The sequence below is a fragment of the Gossypium raimondii genome, chromosome 1 (assembly GCF_025698545.1).
Source record: "Gossypium raimondii isolate GPD5lz chromosome 1, ASM2569854v1, whole genome shotgun sequence".
NCBI classification, from domain to species: domain Eukaryota; kingdom Viridiplantae; phylum Streptophyta; class Magnoliopsida; order Malvales; family Malvaceae; genus Gossypium; species Gossypium raimondii.
In genome coordinates, this window is record NC_068565.1 from 44,155,021 (window position 1) to 44,172,502 (window position 17,482).

The window sequence follows — 17,482 nt, forward strand, 5'->3', positions numbered from 1 at the left end:
TGCTTCCATTTGTGTTGCAGATGAAAATCTAGGAAAAAAAGAACAAAAAGGAGGTCGATTTGTATGTAATTGCTAGTACTAATCAGGGAAGGTAGTAAGTCTGCTATTTATACAAGAGGAACAAAAACTCCTTGACTACTTTTGTTGGTAATTCCAAAGCTGAAGCATGTAATTGCTAGTATCAAAATCTATGTTTACAACTTTGGTGCAGATTCTTTCAATGTTAGTTAACACCAATTAGGGAATTCCAAGAAAGAAATTTGGAAGATAATGAAATGTCTCATGTGCTATAGAATACTGCATTAGTACGGAATTCATGCTTTGATGCTGTAAATTGACGAGGAAAAACTGAATCATATGGTTAACAAACTTAACGAAATCACATGGTGTAGTAAATTTTGTCTTGTTTTGGATCCAAAGCGACCTGATAAAACTATGTAAACAAGAAACTTGCAGATGACTACAAGAAGTTGTGCTAGTTTTGGAACTTTAATATTAATGTAAGACTATTATTGTTAGTTATCCGTACATTAAGATACTGAGAAACAAAAGGATATGTGGAACCAATAAAAAAAAGAATAAAAAGCATTGAAGGGTTCTCGGCTTCTACCTGATTTGTCTTGTTGTGGATCCAAAGCCAGAGGATAAAACTATGTAAACAAGAAACTTGCAGATGGCTACAACATGTTGTGCCAGATTTGGAACTTCAGTATTAATGTAAGAATGTTATTATTTAGTTATTAGTTACATTAAGATACTGAACAAAAAAAGTAGATGTTGAACCAACACAAAAAGGAAAAAAAGTTGCATTAAAAGGTCTCTGCTTCTACCTGATTTGGTCAGTCACTATCTGAGTTGGTTACATCGTGATACATTGTTTACTTATTGGGCAAGGTTGATAGACTGCAGTAATTCATATTAGACTTTATTTTTGCCTATGTTCCTTTTTTGGCTAGTACATTGCAATCCAATTGCTTATTTCTTGACAAATTTAAGGTTACCACTTTTCATTCTTTACCAATTGCAGTCACTAATGCTGGAAATATATTATCAGAGATGTCCAGTAAAAGTTTTAATACAGATTTGAGGTTACAGTATCCCTATTGAAAATGTGAACTCTTGAGAGTGCTTTAATATCTTACTTCTATATGTATTGCATTTTTCAGCTATTCATGTGATAGTCGATTGTAGGCGGTTGCAATGAGAAATTAACTCATTTTAGTTATCATCAGAAAGTCTAATGCATTTCATGAAGTTAGCATTGTACAATGGAACATCTACAAGGCATATGCTACAGCAGTTTAGTAATCATTTACAAGTTTCTTTTGCTTCCTTTTGGGGTTGCAAATTGCAGGACGTTTTACATGGTTAATATGCTCAGAACCCACAGACCGGTAACTGTTTTTCAGCATGTCCTTCGAGGAAGAATGTACTGTAAGACGAGAAGCTATTGCTAGTAATTGAATTGAGGACTGCTTTCTCCAAATCTTTCGCTAATCCTCGTCGTACCAACAAGACTATGTAACTCATGATGACAGAATCGCATGGGAACGTTATAGGTCCATCGCTTGACAACCCAAACTCCTCCTCAGACATCTTGAAGAGTTCCTGGAAAATACTGTTGTTAAGATATGACAAGGGAATCACAAAACGCTTCTTATCCGCTGTGTAGACAACAAAATGGCCCTTATCACCAACTGATGATTCACTAGAATGATCTTCATCAGCCACCTTTCGGCGAGTACTCCCTGTTGAAGTAATTGTTTTCCTTCCAATGGCGGCCATCTTCCTCCATTTCCTTTCCATTCTGATGAGCTTCTTTGTGCTAAGCATGCTTGCTTTCTGACAAGGAAATAGGTTGAGGTAGAGCAAGAAGTTTGAAGTGAGAATTCTAAAGGTGAGGAGAGGAAGCCGTTGTTGTGATATTTATAGACACAGAGACAACAAAAACAACATTTTATTTGTAGCTTTCCTTCAGCTGTGAATATCTAAGGAAAAAAGGGTATAGTTATGCCAATCAGAATCAATATTTGAAAAGACATAAATTTCACTTGTTTGTCAACTAACAAGGCTTGGGCCAGCTCCTTTTAATTTCTGTCTTGTATTTAGATACAAACTCCAGAACCCATTTATTTGTTATTAATGTCAGTTAAAAAACCAACTTACTTTCACCTATGCTGGTTCCTAGAAATTATCTATTTACTTAAACAGCTAAAACAACAAACTTAAAGTCCTAGACAAGGTTAAGATCTTGTGCTTTACATGTGGAGTGATACCCAAAGCAAATAGTTAACTAAGTTCTTTTATCTTCATATGAATATTGTATGGAATGCATACCTTGACACTGTAAATTGACAAGTAATAAGCAAGACCGAATCATATGTTCTACAAATTTAACGAAATCACTTGGTTTATTAAACTGTGTTTTCTCTTGATGTGTATAAAACTATGTAAACAAGAAGCTTGGAGATGACTAAAACAAGGTGTGCTAAGTTTGGGACTTTATCTAAACGACATCCTTGAAGAAATTAGGAAAGTTAGCATTTAATTAGTTGTTGGAAGTCTATGAATGGTCAAAGGCCAAGTGCTTTGCTGCGGTGGAACATTCAATATAGTATTGTTGTTAGTTAGATGAAGATGCTAAACAACAAAAGGACATTTGAACCAACAGAAGAAAAAAAAAAGAACTGGAAGGTTCTCGGCTTCTACTTTGATTATGTCAGCTCCTACCTATAGGGGATGGTTACACCCTGTTATGTTCCGACTCTTCATTGTTCTTTGAAGTACCCAGGTCGAAATCCGTGCCGGATACATATTTACACATGGGAATATAGATATGACCCTTTAAGGACTCTCCAAATACATGGAAAAAATGTTTAAAAGAAATTGAAGACACCTGTCACCCGCATCGAACATAAATCCGAAGATGATGCAGACAAGAAAAACTAACATAGGATATCCTGTTGTTTTAATGGTTGTAAACTGCATTGGTGCTATACTCGTTTCTAGGCCTTTCTTTTTTCCGGAGTTTTTCTTCTTTGTCTACTATACTGCATTTCAGTTACAAAACAATCACATATGGATATTGTCAAGTGATGGATTAATGCAAGTGAAATACAAAAAGTTCAGTAAGGAGTGCAAAGATGAAGTAGCTTCTCTTGGCATTAGTTAATCTGGGACTGCCACTTTGTTGCCATTCTGGTAAGTTTCTTTGTAGGTTACCTTATGTTTTGCAGATAGACATGTTAAAGCTAGAAAGTGAGGTCGATTGGGAGGAAGAAAACTGCTCCCTATGCTGACCTAAGCCTTACGTTACATGGGTTGTGAATTTGAAAGCAGAAGCATACAATACAAAGATACAAGTACTTTGTATTGGATTGGACTCGATGTTTGTACCAGACTACGGAATTCAATGAAAGATTTTAATCTGTTTGGTGAAGATAATCAACCTAAAAAAGCCGAAATGCACAATCAACAGATTTGAAAAAAAGGGTTAGGTGGCGTAAAAAATCAACATATTTTTAACATTTACGTCAAAATGAATACATCTAAGCTTTAAATCTTTCCTTTAAAAAAATTGGATATTTTCTTGATTGATGAATAAAAGAAAATTTGAATTTCATTCTTTAAAAATTTTGATTTTTTTACTACGTCAATACAATTTTCTTAATTATTTATTAATATTTAAAGTTTTTAGTTTAGAATTATTCTAACACATGTAAGCTGGAAAACTATCAAAACTTAAAAGTACGATTATAATAGTATGCTAAAACCTAAAAGTGATATTTGTGAATATAAAATTTATTTTATTTATTTTAATATTTGATGTAATTTTTACCATTGTAATTATAAAATTAACTATTACCTTATCAATCTTTAGTAATAATAGTTCATTTTAATTTTAGTTTAATACTAAAGATTGACATTTACTATCTTTTCTTTATAAATTGGAAAATATCCAAAACTTTCTTCTATCAAATTTTAATTCTAAAATGTTAATCTAAAATTGTAGAATTTAATGAATTAATTGTTTACAACTCCAATATTTAGAATTATTTTACCATAGTTTTCATAATACTTTAGGACGTAATTTTAGCATTTAGATTAACTTTTATTGCATTTTATAGTTTTTTAATTAATTATGTTTTATTTGAATTTTACTTGATTTTTATCATTTTTAGAATTAGTTCGAGTTTACTTGTTATTTCATTTTCCTATTTTAAGTCTCAAATGAAGAATGAAAGACTTGAAGTATAGAGTAAAAAGTGGAGCATGCTCTTCAATTTAAAACTTTTGGCAGCAAGTAGTCCGCTCCACCACAATTTTTGCGTGCGATGGAGCGGCTCGATTAAAAACTCTAAAAACAAAGGTGTCAAGATTTAAGAGAAGAAAGAGAGGAAAAGAGAGAAAAATCACTTAGATGATAAAGAACAACTCTCTCACACACCAAAGGGAACTTCAAGCTTTCAAAGACATGAAGAAAAAACGATCCAATGTGCTCGACATAAATACTATAATTATTTTCCTTTCTAGATTATTTCTTTTTACTTTTTATTGGTGCAAATTTATTGTGGATCTCTTTTTGTGTTATTTGCTCAACTCAATATAAACTAAATTATATTTTCTTGGAACAATAACAAATCTTATATCTTAGTTAATTAATTTATTTCCTCTTCGATTATTTCGATCTTTACTAATTATTTATTCAATTCTATGCTTATTTAATCTACTTGTCTAGCCACCAAGTTGTATTAATTTGATAATCTTGATTTGTTTTGTAAGAGAAAATTAAGGTTAAATCTAGATTGAATAAATTAGGATTAACTTTAACAGCGCCGATGAACGAGTTAATTTGCAACTAAGATAGGAATATATCTGATGCCCTGATCAACCCAATAGGTTTGTTCTTAGTGACTTCACTCAATTTGTCTAGCATAGAAATATAGCTTATGGGAAAGGGAGATTAACTTAGTTAGATACCAAAAGAGTAGTTAATGCCATTGAATATTGATTTAGAAATTAGGCTTAATGGTGTAAAACACCCTCAAACTTAAAAAATAAAAAATAAAAAATAAAAAAAAAGCAATTAAGCTCTTGTTTTTTCTTACACTCAATTGGGTACTTGAACCTTTAAATTGCATAAAAATTGCCCTCAATTTTTTTTCAAAAAAAGCAAATAAGCCCTTGCTTTTTTTTTTAACTCAATTGAATACTTGAACTGTTGAAATGCATCAAAAATGCCATCAGACTTTTTCAAAAAAAAGCAATTAAACCCTTTTTTTTGCACTCAATTGAATTCTTTAACAGTTGACCGCTAAAGTTAACTGCCGCTAATTTTTTTTAGTTAGAGTCACCCTATGTCGCAACCACGGCGTGATATGTGGCAAAAAATTATAAAAATAAAAATCAATAAAAGTTATAAAAGTTATTAAATTTTAATAAAAAATATATAAAATCGTAAAAAATATAAAAACCGGAAAATTTTATAAAATCATAAAAATTATAAAATGCATAAAAATTCCTTTAACCATTAACTTTAACTATTGACCATTAAAGTTAACGACCCATAATATTTTTCTAGTTAAAGCCATCATATGTCGAATACTGACATGACATGTGACAAAATGATAAAAAATAAAATCAATAAAAGTTATAGAAAAAATATAAAATCTTCTTTTGGTACGATAGTTTTTATAATTTTTACAAAATTTATATTTCTTTACATTTTCTATGAATTTCTTACGATTTAATAAAATTTTATAAATTTTTTATATTACTATATATATTATATTTTTATGATTTTTATAAAATTTTACACTTCTTTATATTTTTTACGATTTTTGTAAATTTTGTAAATTTTAGAGTTCTATTAAAATTTAATAATTTAATAAATTTTATTGATTTTTATTTTTTATAATTTTTTGCCACATGTCACGCCGTGGTTGTGACACTGGATGGCTTTAATTGAAAAAAATTAGGGGCAATTAACTTTAACAGTCAACTGTTAAGGTACTTAATTGAGTGCAAAAAAAAAAAGTAGGGGCTTAATTACTTTTTTGAAACAGTTTGAGGGCCTTTTTAATACATTTAGACAGTTCAAGTACCCAATTGGGTGCAAAAAAAAAAGAAAAGGAGCTTAATTGTTTTCTTTAAAAAAGTTTGAGGGCCCTTTTGATGCATTTTAAAAGTTCAAATACCTAATTGAGTGCAAAAAAAGAAAAAATTTGAGGGCTTTTTACACCTTTAAGCCTAGAAATTATATAGATTGAACAATTGAATGAAAGATAATTTATTAACTAAATTAGATGAAGTTAGAGTTCTAATTCTTTAAAATTAATTGAGAAACTTGAATTTTTCATTGTTTTAGTTTAATAAAATATTTGTAATTTGTTTAGTTTAATTTTAGTAGTAGTTATAATTTATTTTCTTGAGTTGGATTAGATAAATTTAAATAGGTGGTACTTAACACCTTAAAATTCGATATTCGTGGGAACGATATATTCTCGCCACTTTATTACTTGGTCGATACGTGCATGTAGATTATGAATTTTATTCATCAATTATAAACTAACATATTGTATTTTAGCTAAAATAATTATTATTTTATATATTTAACTCATTTAAATTTAAATAAATGAATAAAAACTAGCAAGTTTAATTAAATTTAAATTTAAATAATTTAATAAAAATAATTTATTTAAATAACTTAATTAAATTTATATTTAAATAATTTTGTGGCACAATTATTATGCAGATTAAAAATTTCACCTAAAATATATTTATAAAAATTAAATGATATTTATATAATGCTTTAGTTGAAATGGTAAAATTGAGTCTTTGAGAATTTTGATCTAATTTTATTATTTGTAGTCTTAACTAGAATGAAATGGTAATTAAAGCTCGTTAGACATTTGTTTGACATGTGTACTGAACTGTGTTATCCCTATCTCTCATTTTTAAATATTGTATAAAAAATTTCTATTATTTGTGATTTCTTTTATTTAATTTTTTATAAATTATATATATAAAACATTTTCATAATAATATTTATTATTTTTAAATAATAAATATTTTTAATTAAATTATTATCTAGTTGAATGATGAGATGAATTGAATAAAACATTTTAAGTCCTTAAACATGTATCTGTCAAGGACACAAATATTTACAGGTGTTTTGACTTGTCATTGCACCATCAATAATCATTATGTTATCTCTTGCAGCATGTATTTTAGTATCGTAGAAGACTTGATATTGGTGTCGACATATCATATTTTTTATGCTTATTTATTGATTAAGTACAAAAAATAAAAAATCTTGTCATCACCAACAAACGAAAAGGAGAAGAGTATATATAATAACGCAATTAGGCAGCTGATATGATATCGTTGGGTCAGCGATTTCCTCCACATGGGACCAAAAAATGCCACCTTCTACGCTTCATTTTCTATTTTATGAGGCATCTTGCCATGAACTGGCTCTTGCCTGTTCCATGACTTTCCTTGTTTTCCTTTCAGTAGAAGTGAACTGCATGACGCCGCCGTAATTAGTCAAATAAGTTTACAGTGCTATACAAGGATGATGTGGTAAGAACATAAACCGAAATTGTTTTTTCTTAGTATTTATAGGATTTTATTTGTTTTTAAGTTGTGTTACCTTTCATGACCCGATCTAGCTTATAGAATATGAGTCATATCGTGAAATTGTTTACATGTAGGTACACCCTCATAGATTCAAATTCAGGAGCTTTTAAGTTTGTGTCAGTACCCAAAGGCACAACTTTCGGCTAAACGCAGCTTCTATTGCCAAAACATTTAAGAGGAGCATTGAAAGTGTGAGCAAGCAGGAACAGTTTTGGATTGACTTTGACCCAAAAGGTACAAAGAGGAAGCATCAAGTTCCAGGCAGCTGGATCCGATAGTTTTTGCATTCATATATTGTTGTCTGCTCTACAAGTGGTGTCCACCTAGGAATCCATTGACCCAACTTATGATGCCAAAGTTTTACGTTTAATTTGAGATTAATGGACGGTTAAAGGTACTGAGTGGATCCAACTCATAATTTCTAGTGTGAGCAATGATCCTCGCAGGGGGGATTTTGGGACACTGAATTTACCCAAAGTTGTTTTTGATTTCATTCTTTTTAGAAAGAAAAATGACACTCAAAAACATGACTTAGGATCTTGTAATTATATTGGAAAAATAACATTAATACAATGTGTAAAAAAAATGAAGGTTGATTCTGAAAAAGATCAATAGAAATATAATTGCATATAATCATTTGTACAGCTAAAGAAGCTCTCTTTTGGTTGTAGTCCACCATAGCTGTTCAAGTTTTGGCAGTATGCTTTGCTTAGAATTTGTTCTTTATGTTTCCACTAATTAACAAGCAATCTTTATCATCTTCATCCATTTTCCTTTTTCACTTAATAGTTTCTTTGGGTCCATAATTGAAACAAATCTCACCAAATTTCAAGGGTGGATCAACTGCCATCCCAGAGTTCTCCTTTCTAATTAGTAGTACGTACTTACTAAACTATCTATATCCTTCCCATCTTTTATTAGATTTTTATGTTTCACTTGCACACGTGGCAACCTATTAAAATAAACATGAAATTATTTATTTTGATTTAATAGACTAATCAAGACAAAATCTGAAAATGCAAAAACATGGGGAACGGAAAGTGAGTTGAAGGTTCCCCTAAAAGTGCCAAAACTTTGCACCCCTAACCCAACTTTCACTAGCAAATCTATCAATCCCACTGTCAAAAGAAAAGCTCTTCTGTTGAAGGTTCCACTCATTTCTTACGGTCACAGCTGTGAGGGCGTAGGCAAAAGGGTCGGTGACAAAGTCCATTATCCCCTTTTGTTTTGTCTCTCCGCGTTTTAGACAAATGCCTGTCGCTTTCCTTACAGTGTAAGCCTTGTTGAGACATAGCAAACAGTATTCTAATAGGGTTGCTCTAAAAGGCATAAAACTCGATCCAAACATTTATGTTAATGCTGACCTGTACTCCACTCCACACACAAAACACTTGCTATAAATAAACTGATGGCCCCTCACTTTGCTTCTCACTTCCATTTCTCTCTAACTCAACTCCACACAAATGGCCCTCTTTCTTTGCGTCTTATTCCTTCTCCTTTCTTCTGCTTCTGCTTGTGATCGCTGCCTGCACCAGTCCAAGGCTGCTTATTTCTCCAAAGCCTCTGCTCTTTCAGGTTTAGCCGCAATTTGTTTCCTTTTTTCCTATCAATTTCATTAATACCCAGAGTTGTTTTAGTGGGTGACCTTTGTTTTGTGGGTTTGATATTGCAGCGGGAGCTTGTGGATACGGTTCCTTGGCTTTAGGTTTAAGTGGTGGACACCTTGCTGCTGGTGTTTCTTCTCTTTACAAAGATGGAGCCGGTTGTGGTGCCTGCTTCCAGGTTTGTATAATTCAGTTTTTTTTTCTTTCTTTTTTTCTTATGATGGAGTTTGAGTTTTGATTTTTCATCATATTTTGGCAGATAAGGTGCAAGAATTCAACTCTGTGCAGCAGTGAAGGGACTAGGATCACACTAACTGATCTCAATCACAATAATGAAACGGACTTTGTTCTTAGCAGCAGAGCATTCATGGCGATGGCTAACAAAGGCATGGGCCGAGACATTTTGAAACTTGGGATTGTCGACGTGGAATATAAAAGGTAAACATGAATTAAAAGCATTTCTTCATCTAATGGTTTTGTTACAACCACCACATAAAAAACTCAGAGTCACCCATGGGGCAGCAGCCCAGCAGGCACATTAATGCCTATAACGTTCCAATATATTTTTTTATTACATCCCTTTTTCCTATGTAAATTATTAACTTTGATTCACATCAATATTATAACTAACTACTGTAGCCTTGGTTATGTGAAACAGGATACCTTGTGAATACAAAAACCAGAACTTAGCTGTTAGAGTTGAAGAATCAAGCCAAAAACCAAATTACTTGGCAATTAAATTGATGTACCAGGGTGGTCAGACTGAAGTAGTAGCCATGGATGTAGCTCAGGTTAGTTTATTTAGTCCAAGAGTGTTTAAACTTTAAAAAGAAAAAAGGAAAAAGTGGGCTAAAACTATTAGCTTTATATCATTCCAGGTTGGGTCTGCAAACTGGAACTTCATGAGCAGGAACCATGGGGCAGTATGGGACACAAGCAGAGTCCCAAATGGAGCCCTGCAATTCAGATTTGTGGTGACATCAGGGTTTGATGGGAAGTGGATTTGGGCAAAAAGTGTGCTTCCAGCTGAGTGGAAAACTGGAGTTATTTATGATTCTGGAGTTCAAATCACTGACATTGCAAAAGAAGGTTGCTCTCCTTGTGATGACAGCCACTGGAGATGAGATCTTAGTTGCCAATTACACATATAGTGAATTTGAAAGTTTTAGAAGATTAAAGAAAATGAATATATAGATAGATTTTCCTTGTCTCTGTAATTCAACAAGTCTAATATTTTTTCCGTCATAATAAAATTCTCGTAGACAATCAACGGTGTTCATATGCTACTTTTTTTTTTTGAAGCCACATATATGGGCCTAAAAGTAGTTGTTCAGGCAGTAGCATGAGAATTTGCTAAATCTTCTATTGGGCCACAATTTAGAAACTAGGCTCATTGTAATTCTTCGGGAAAAGCTCAAATGGGATACCAAACCAAAATAAATACCAATATATACAAGGAAGCCCCTTGTTCACCACTTTTTTACCTTGTAAGACAAGTGGTTAATTTTCAGTTCTGGTCCCTCGATTATGATCACATTTGACTAAATTAAGTCTCCAAATAGTTTTTATTATCCTCAATTATTTTGGTTAAAATGAATATTTTAATAAATATCTAAGAAATTGAGATGTGACTCTTTTTGAATTGACTTTTGAGGATGTTGGGTAGTTGGATTAATGAAGACTATCAATACATTTAACCCCGCCTCGACAAAAGACTAGCTCAATTAGTTGAATAAACATGCAGTGTTTATTCTAGATTTTTGGCATATTTACTTTGTACAGAGAAAATAGAACTTTGATTTCAAAAAGCCTGACAATACCCTAAACCAATGACCCAAAATGAAAATTTCGGATAAGATTCAAACATAATTTGTATTAAATTTTATTTGTTCTATTGTCTCATGCAATGATAGCCCATTTCTTTCAAGGTTATTTTTTTATTCCAAATATTCTAAATTTTACTCATTGATAAATGGTTGGAAATAAATGTATTATTCATAAATTTAAATTTAAATTTAAATTTTGTATTATTAATTTCATTAATTTAGTTTTTTATTTTTTAGATTTCAAAATTCAAGTTCAATTGTTAGCATTGTTATTTTTTTTTGTGTTAAATTTATTGTCGTGACATTTTAAAATTAAAAAGAAATACTCACTTGATACTAATGTAATGAAAAATATGTTGTAGTAAACTTGAATATAAAAAATAAATTTAATAATATTAACAATTAGACATGAATTTTAAAATATCAAAATTAAGGGATAAATTTTAAAAATAAAATTTGAAAATAATACAGGAATTTATCACCTAAATATAAATTATTTGATCATTTTGTTTTGATTTTAAGTTTAAATTTATTTAGATTTCGAAATAGTTATTATTGTGAAATACTTCAATCCCGGTAATTATATTCCTTTCTCGAATTTGTAATGATAAAAAGTTTAAATTTATTTACTTACTTATAGAATTAACCAAAACAAACTTAGTTGGAAAACTATAGAACACCCTTAATAAAATGTTCACATAACATAACTACTAAAATTCTAATTTTTGAAATAAAAAATAATCTTTAAAGTAATTCAAACTGAGACATGAGGCACCCTCATATATTACATAATATAACCAACTTCAATAAAACATAACAATGAAATGCAATTCATGCACCAATATTAAATCACAAATTAGTAAACAGATTGCTTCTAATAGCATAACTAGTCACATATCCACATTACCAATATGTTAGTCATGTTTTTATATTATGAGTAATATCACTTCATTAATGAAATCACATACTGATGAGCATCGAAACCACCAAAAATAATTCCTACAATTAAAATAACTCTAAATAGTAGTAAAGAGTGGTAGTAGGGTTGAGTCCAGGGGGACTAGTATTATAATCAACTTTTGCGTTTTAACTTGTTATCAGAATTTCTATCGTGTCGATAATCATAGCAATAGTCGTGCCCATGACTCCAAACGGACCTGTTGAAATATAAACAAATAAATCAGGGGAGTTTTGAAATGTTTAGAAATTAAATAATTGAAACAACATAAATAAACAATTAAATAAATTGGAAATATAATTAAATTGGGAAATAAATTCGGATTTTGTAAACAGAGATAATAAGCTTTAGCCCTAGACTCGGCGGATTTCGGATTTTGAATCGATCCTCGAAAATTAATTTTCTACTTTAAACAATAAGCTGCTTATAGCAGTTAAGAACGTCCTAACTGCCAATTCTTCCTCTCCTAGCTGCTCCCGATGCAACCTGCAAACCAACCCTTATCGATTATCTAATTGAGATACACGCGTTCCCGATTCAATATTCCGGTAGCCTAGTGTTCTGAAGAACCCAACTCGGATTAACGGCCTCAACCGCACGGGGGTCGCTTAAACCCGATCACTTCTCCCTTGATTTGTTCTCGGAGATTCGAATACATCACAGCCAACTTGTTTCCCCAACTGTCCGCAAACATGACTCTAGCCCAACGCGCTTTTTAATTTGAAATCGAGTTAACTTTAAGGGATAAATTTGTCAATCCTAATATTTAGGAAAATAGTGAATACTAATTGGAAGGATTTTTAGTACGGATACGTATCTCACGATTCTTGACCGGAAAGAATATCGGCCTAAAGCTAAGTTAGTATTTAGTGAAACATGGATTTAATCATGCTTTGGTTGGCTATGGAGTGGATTTGAATAAAAATGGTGGAGGTTGGGAAGTGAAGGGACTTGGAAAGCAATTAAACAAATTTTGCAAAAACAAGAAAATGGAAATGGGAGTAGCAGTATGCTACTAACGCATTAATTTGGAAGGAAAGGAATAATTCTTATTTAATTTCAAGTGAAATCAAGTGTCTTTTCCAAACTACCATAAATGCCTCATTTATACACATATGACTTACTAAATTTGGCCTAACTACCCACTACATAATTAAAATTAAATAAAAATAAAATTAGATTTTCTTCTAATTTTAGCTTTTACAAAGTCAAAAGAAATCTGATGAGTCTTTGACTATTTCCACGTTTCTGATTTGGCCCCCGTTATTAACTGTGCTGCAAATTGGTCTTTTTCTGCTTGTTTTTAACTCATAGCATCCCAATTGCATTCTTGACAAGATTAAAACATAAAATCACTAATTTAGCAAGGATCAATTCAAGAATTAACCAATTTAAACACAAAAAATATGCAAATTTAACATGTTATCATATATCAATTATCAAACATATACTATCTCATTTCCAATTCAACTTTAAGTTTCCATTTCCATTTAATTGAATATCACTTGATGGAACTATAGTAAAATAGACCTAGAAATACGAGCGAATAAGTTGCTCACTCAAGCTGACTTTATAACAGGGTCGCTCACACAAGTTGACAATATATCGAGGTTACTCATCCGGCCTAAACCTACAATACATCTAACCCGATAATCTACAACAAATGATAAACCTCATTATCACATGTAAAATCCTCATTTTACCTCGTGTATAACCCAATTAGAATGACAAACGTATCCAAAACTTATACTAAGTTCACACAAGCATCATTTCCACATATATATCATTACAAATCATTGTATCTTATCGTATAATTCATTTACATGTCATGTAATAAATCAATTTTCATATTAAAAGGTTTGGTGAAGGGGAAGGATCGCGGTGGTCGGGATGGGCTGATCGTAGTGGTTCAGTGAGGGGGAAGGATCGGGGTGAAAGGGAGAAGTCATGGGAAAAAGAGGGCGTTCAGACGGTGGTGACAAAGGAAGGGTGAAAGGGATGAGGGAAAGGCTAGGGCACGAGGAAACGGAGTGGGGGCGAGGGTGTTAGGATGACAGTGGTCAAAAAATGTGTGAAAGGGGAGAACGGTTGCTAGGGTTTGTTTTTGGAAAGTTGGAAGGGAAGACAAAGTGAAAAAAAAATTAATTTAGGGTTTGGATTAAAACGGGGACACAATCGTGTTTAGGCCCGTGTTGGGCCACATGGTCGTGTCACATGCCCATATAGGGCTTCCTCAGCCCGTGTGTAATTCAAAATTTAAGCCCAGTCTTCACAAGGGCTCGGACACGCCCATGTGTCCAGGCCGTGTGTGATATTCCTTCGTTTCTCACATACCCGTGTACGAGGTCACATTGTGACCGAATCTGGTGATGTCACATTGTAACACCCCTTACCCATATTTGATGCCGGAATAGGGTATGAGGCATTACCAGAACACATACACTTATAAACATGTTAAACCGAGTTATAAAATTTCATTCAAATTTAAACTCTTCAAATTTTTAACATGCTTTTATAAATCTTCACGTTATAACTTCAAAATACTATATTTGTAACAAATAGGGCTTCTGAGACCCAATACATACTCATGCAATCCAATACTTCATTTCCATTTCATTTAATTCACGATTCAATTCAATTTCTCAATCCAATATACATTTCAATACCACAATAATTCATTTAATTCAAATCATATCATTTGCAATTTCCATTTAATTCACGTACAATTCAATTTCATTAAGTTTAATACATATTTATCGTTTAACTTAATGTCCCCTTTTTGCATCATTTTACACTTCAAGCATGAACCTAGTATTTCATTTCCTTTTCACTCCCGTTTCCTATGCATATCACACAAGATATAAACATTACACTCAACCATAGTCGCAAGCTAGTCTTTTTGAAGACTAACCACATGATAAACCATTTTAATAAAGATTACAAACTTTAAACCTTACCACCCTCTTATGATCACAAGAATATTTCCATCTAGACATTTACCATCTCAATGCATAAATTTAATGTGGCTTAATCCAGCCACAACTTGGCCAAAGCCTAAGCATATACACCAAACATGCTAGCCAAATAAACATATAGTATAAGCATTATAATCATGGATAAGCACCACATTTATTTATGTATCAAACTTATCAACATGAGTTAATTCATAAATCATTTCTGACATTGCTACATACCAAATCATATACCAAGTATACCACATACACATACTATGAAACTTTATTTTCTCACATGAACTTTAACTATAACTAATAATGCACAATTATAAACATCATTTCTTTTCAATTGTTTATCGATTATAATCGAGCATATGACCAATTATACACAAATAATTCATATTTTCTTCCAATTTTCCTCCTCCTCCTCTCCATTCCATATCCTTAATGTGTATAACACACTTAAACAACATTAACTACAGTTTCACTATTCACTCACATGTATATTCAAAGCTATCTACTCAAGTCAGAGTCACTAAATTAATTTTACCCGGAGCTAAAAAACTCAAAATTAAGATCCGTAAATTTTCCCCAAAACTAGATTCACATATATTCTTACCATAAAATTTTTAGAATTTTTTGTTTAGCCGAATAGTACAGTTTATTCTTTAAAGTTTCCCCTATTTCACTGCTCGATAGTTCGACCTCTCTTCACTAAAAATAATTATCTCATTGTACAAAATTTGGATATTGTTTCGTTTATTTCTCATGAAAATAGATTTACTTAGGATTCTAAAATATAAAATTTATCCCATAATTATTTTTTAAAATTTTGAAAATTTTCCAAAGTCAGAACAGGGGATTCCAAACTCATTCTGACTCTATCTAACTAAACTTAAAATATATCAAAATATATAAATATTTTGCTTGCTCTATTTCTTTTATGTGATAATAAACTCACTCAGCTTCAATTTAATATATTATTCAGCCTCTAATTCAATCTCCACCATTTTTGGTGATTTTTTAAAGTCACACAACTGTTGCTGCCTAAACTGTTTTATTGCTAAATGTACTCTTTCATAATTTCACTTTTTCACTTTCAATCACAATTCAAGTCAAAATTTACGTTTCCATTTCTAAGTCGATATTCAATTCAATTCCACACCTATATTCATTATTCAATTACACTTCGTCAATTTCCCGATGAGCACTTCGGAATAATAACAGATACTCGGTGGATTCAGCACATAGCAACCACCTTATTAATCGATGATGTCCGGTGGAATCAGCACATAGCAACCACCTTACTAATCAATGATGTTCGGTTCACATAGTAGCCTGCACATAGTACTACACATGTGACCATTACCATCCGATACACGTAGTAGCCTGCACATAGTACTACACACGTGATCGAAACTATCCGGTACGCATAGTAGCCTACACATAGTACTACACACATGACCATCACTTTCACTTTTACATAGTGGCCTACACACAATCCGTGCCACACATGTGATCATTTCCATCACTTCATTCGTATCCCTTTTTATTCCAAAGGTTCATTCGAGAATTTTTCACTTTTTCTCACTTTTCTTTTTATCGATCAATTTCAATTTCTTGTCTTTCTTGATTTACAACAATACATTTAAATTATATAACCTTCACACTATTCATTCCAGTCCAAAAATCATACTTTGGCAAAATTATGTTTTTACCCCTAAAGTTTCACAAAATTACAATTTTTCCTCTAGGCTCGTAAAATAATTTTTATTCAATTTCCCTGCATTTTAGGCCTAGCTGAACCATTTTCATAACTATAGCAGTCCACAATACTCACTTATTCACACACTTGTGACATATTTTATAACTTTAACAAATTAATCCTTTCAGGCATTTTCATCGAAAATTACTTAGTACAAATCGTTTATCACACTCCAAACATTCATATTCTTCCATAAAACATCAAAATACATGCATATCAATCATGGGTAAATTTTTAAACACAAACCATAGTTCAAAAGAATGGTAAAAATAGGTAAATCTTGTTACGAGAATTTCAAAAACGTAAAAATCATTAAAAACAGGGATAGAACGGACTTACAATCGAGCTTGGAATCTTGAAAAACCCTAGCCATGGTTTCCCCATGCAATTTTTGGCCTAGGGGTTAAATATGGCCAAAAATTGACTTTTAATTTTGTTTTTAATTCATTTTAATAACTAAATGACCAAAATGCGCTTAATGAAAAACTTTGGAAACATGCCTAACCATACCCATTTTTGTGCACCAACTTAACCAATGGTCTAATTACCATATAAATACCTCCAATTTAAAATTTCATAACAATTGGACACCTCTAACATATAGAACTCAACTTTTACACTTTTTACAATTTAGTCCTTTTGACTAAATTGAGTGCCCAAACGTCAAAATTTTCAAACGAAATTTTTATGAAATCATTTTGCAAAATCATAGACCATAAAAATATAATGAAAAT

At 31.7% G+C, this 17,482-nt stretch overlaps 2 protein-coding genes across 2 annotated transcripts; one reads left to right on the top strand and one right to left on the bottom strand.

The window, feature by feature from the left end:
* Positions 1-1,377: 1,377 nt before the first annotated feature.
* On the bottom strand, positions 1,378-1,833 carry LOC105785963 (auxin-responsive protein SAUR68). Its single transcript, XM_012612176.2, has one exon. The coding sequence runs from the start codon at positions 1,831-1,833 to the stop codon at positions 1,378-1,380; it is 456 nt and encodes a 151-aa protein (XP_012467630.1).
* A 7,221-nt stretch (positions 1,834-9,054) lies between these two features.
* Positions 9,055-10,511, top strand: LOC105785961 (expansin-like A2). The gene is made up of 5 exons (XM_012612174.2): positions 9,055-9,216; positions 9,314-9,423; positions 9,505-9,683; positions 9,904-10,036; positions 10,124-10,511. Exons 1-5 carry the CDS (start codon positions 9,105-9,107, stop codon positions 10,367-10,369), a joined length of 780 nt encoding a protein of 259 aa, XP_012467628.1. The 5' UTR covers positions 9,055-9,104; the 3' UTR covers positions 10,370-10,511.
* The last annotated feature ends 6,971 nt before the right edge of the window (positions 10,512-17,482 follow it).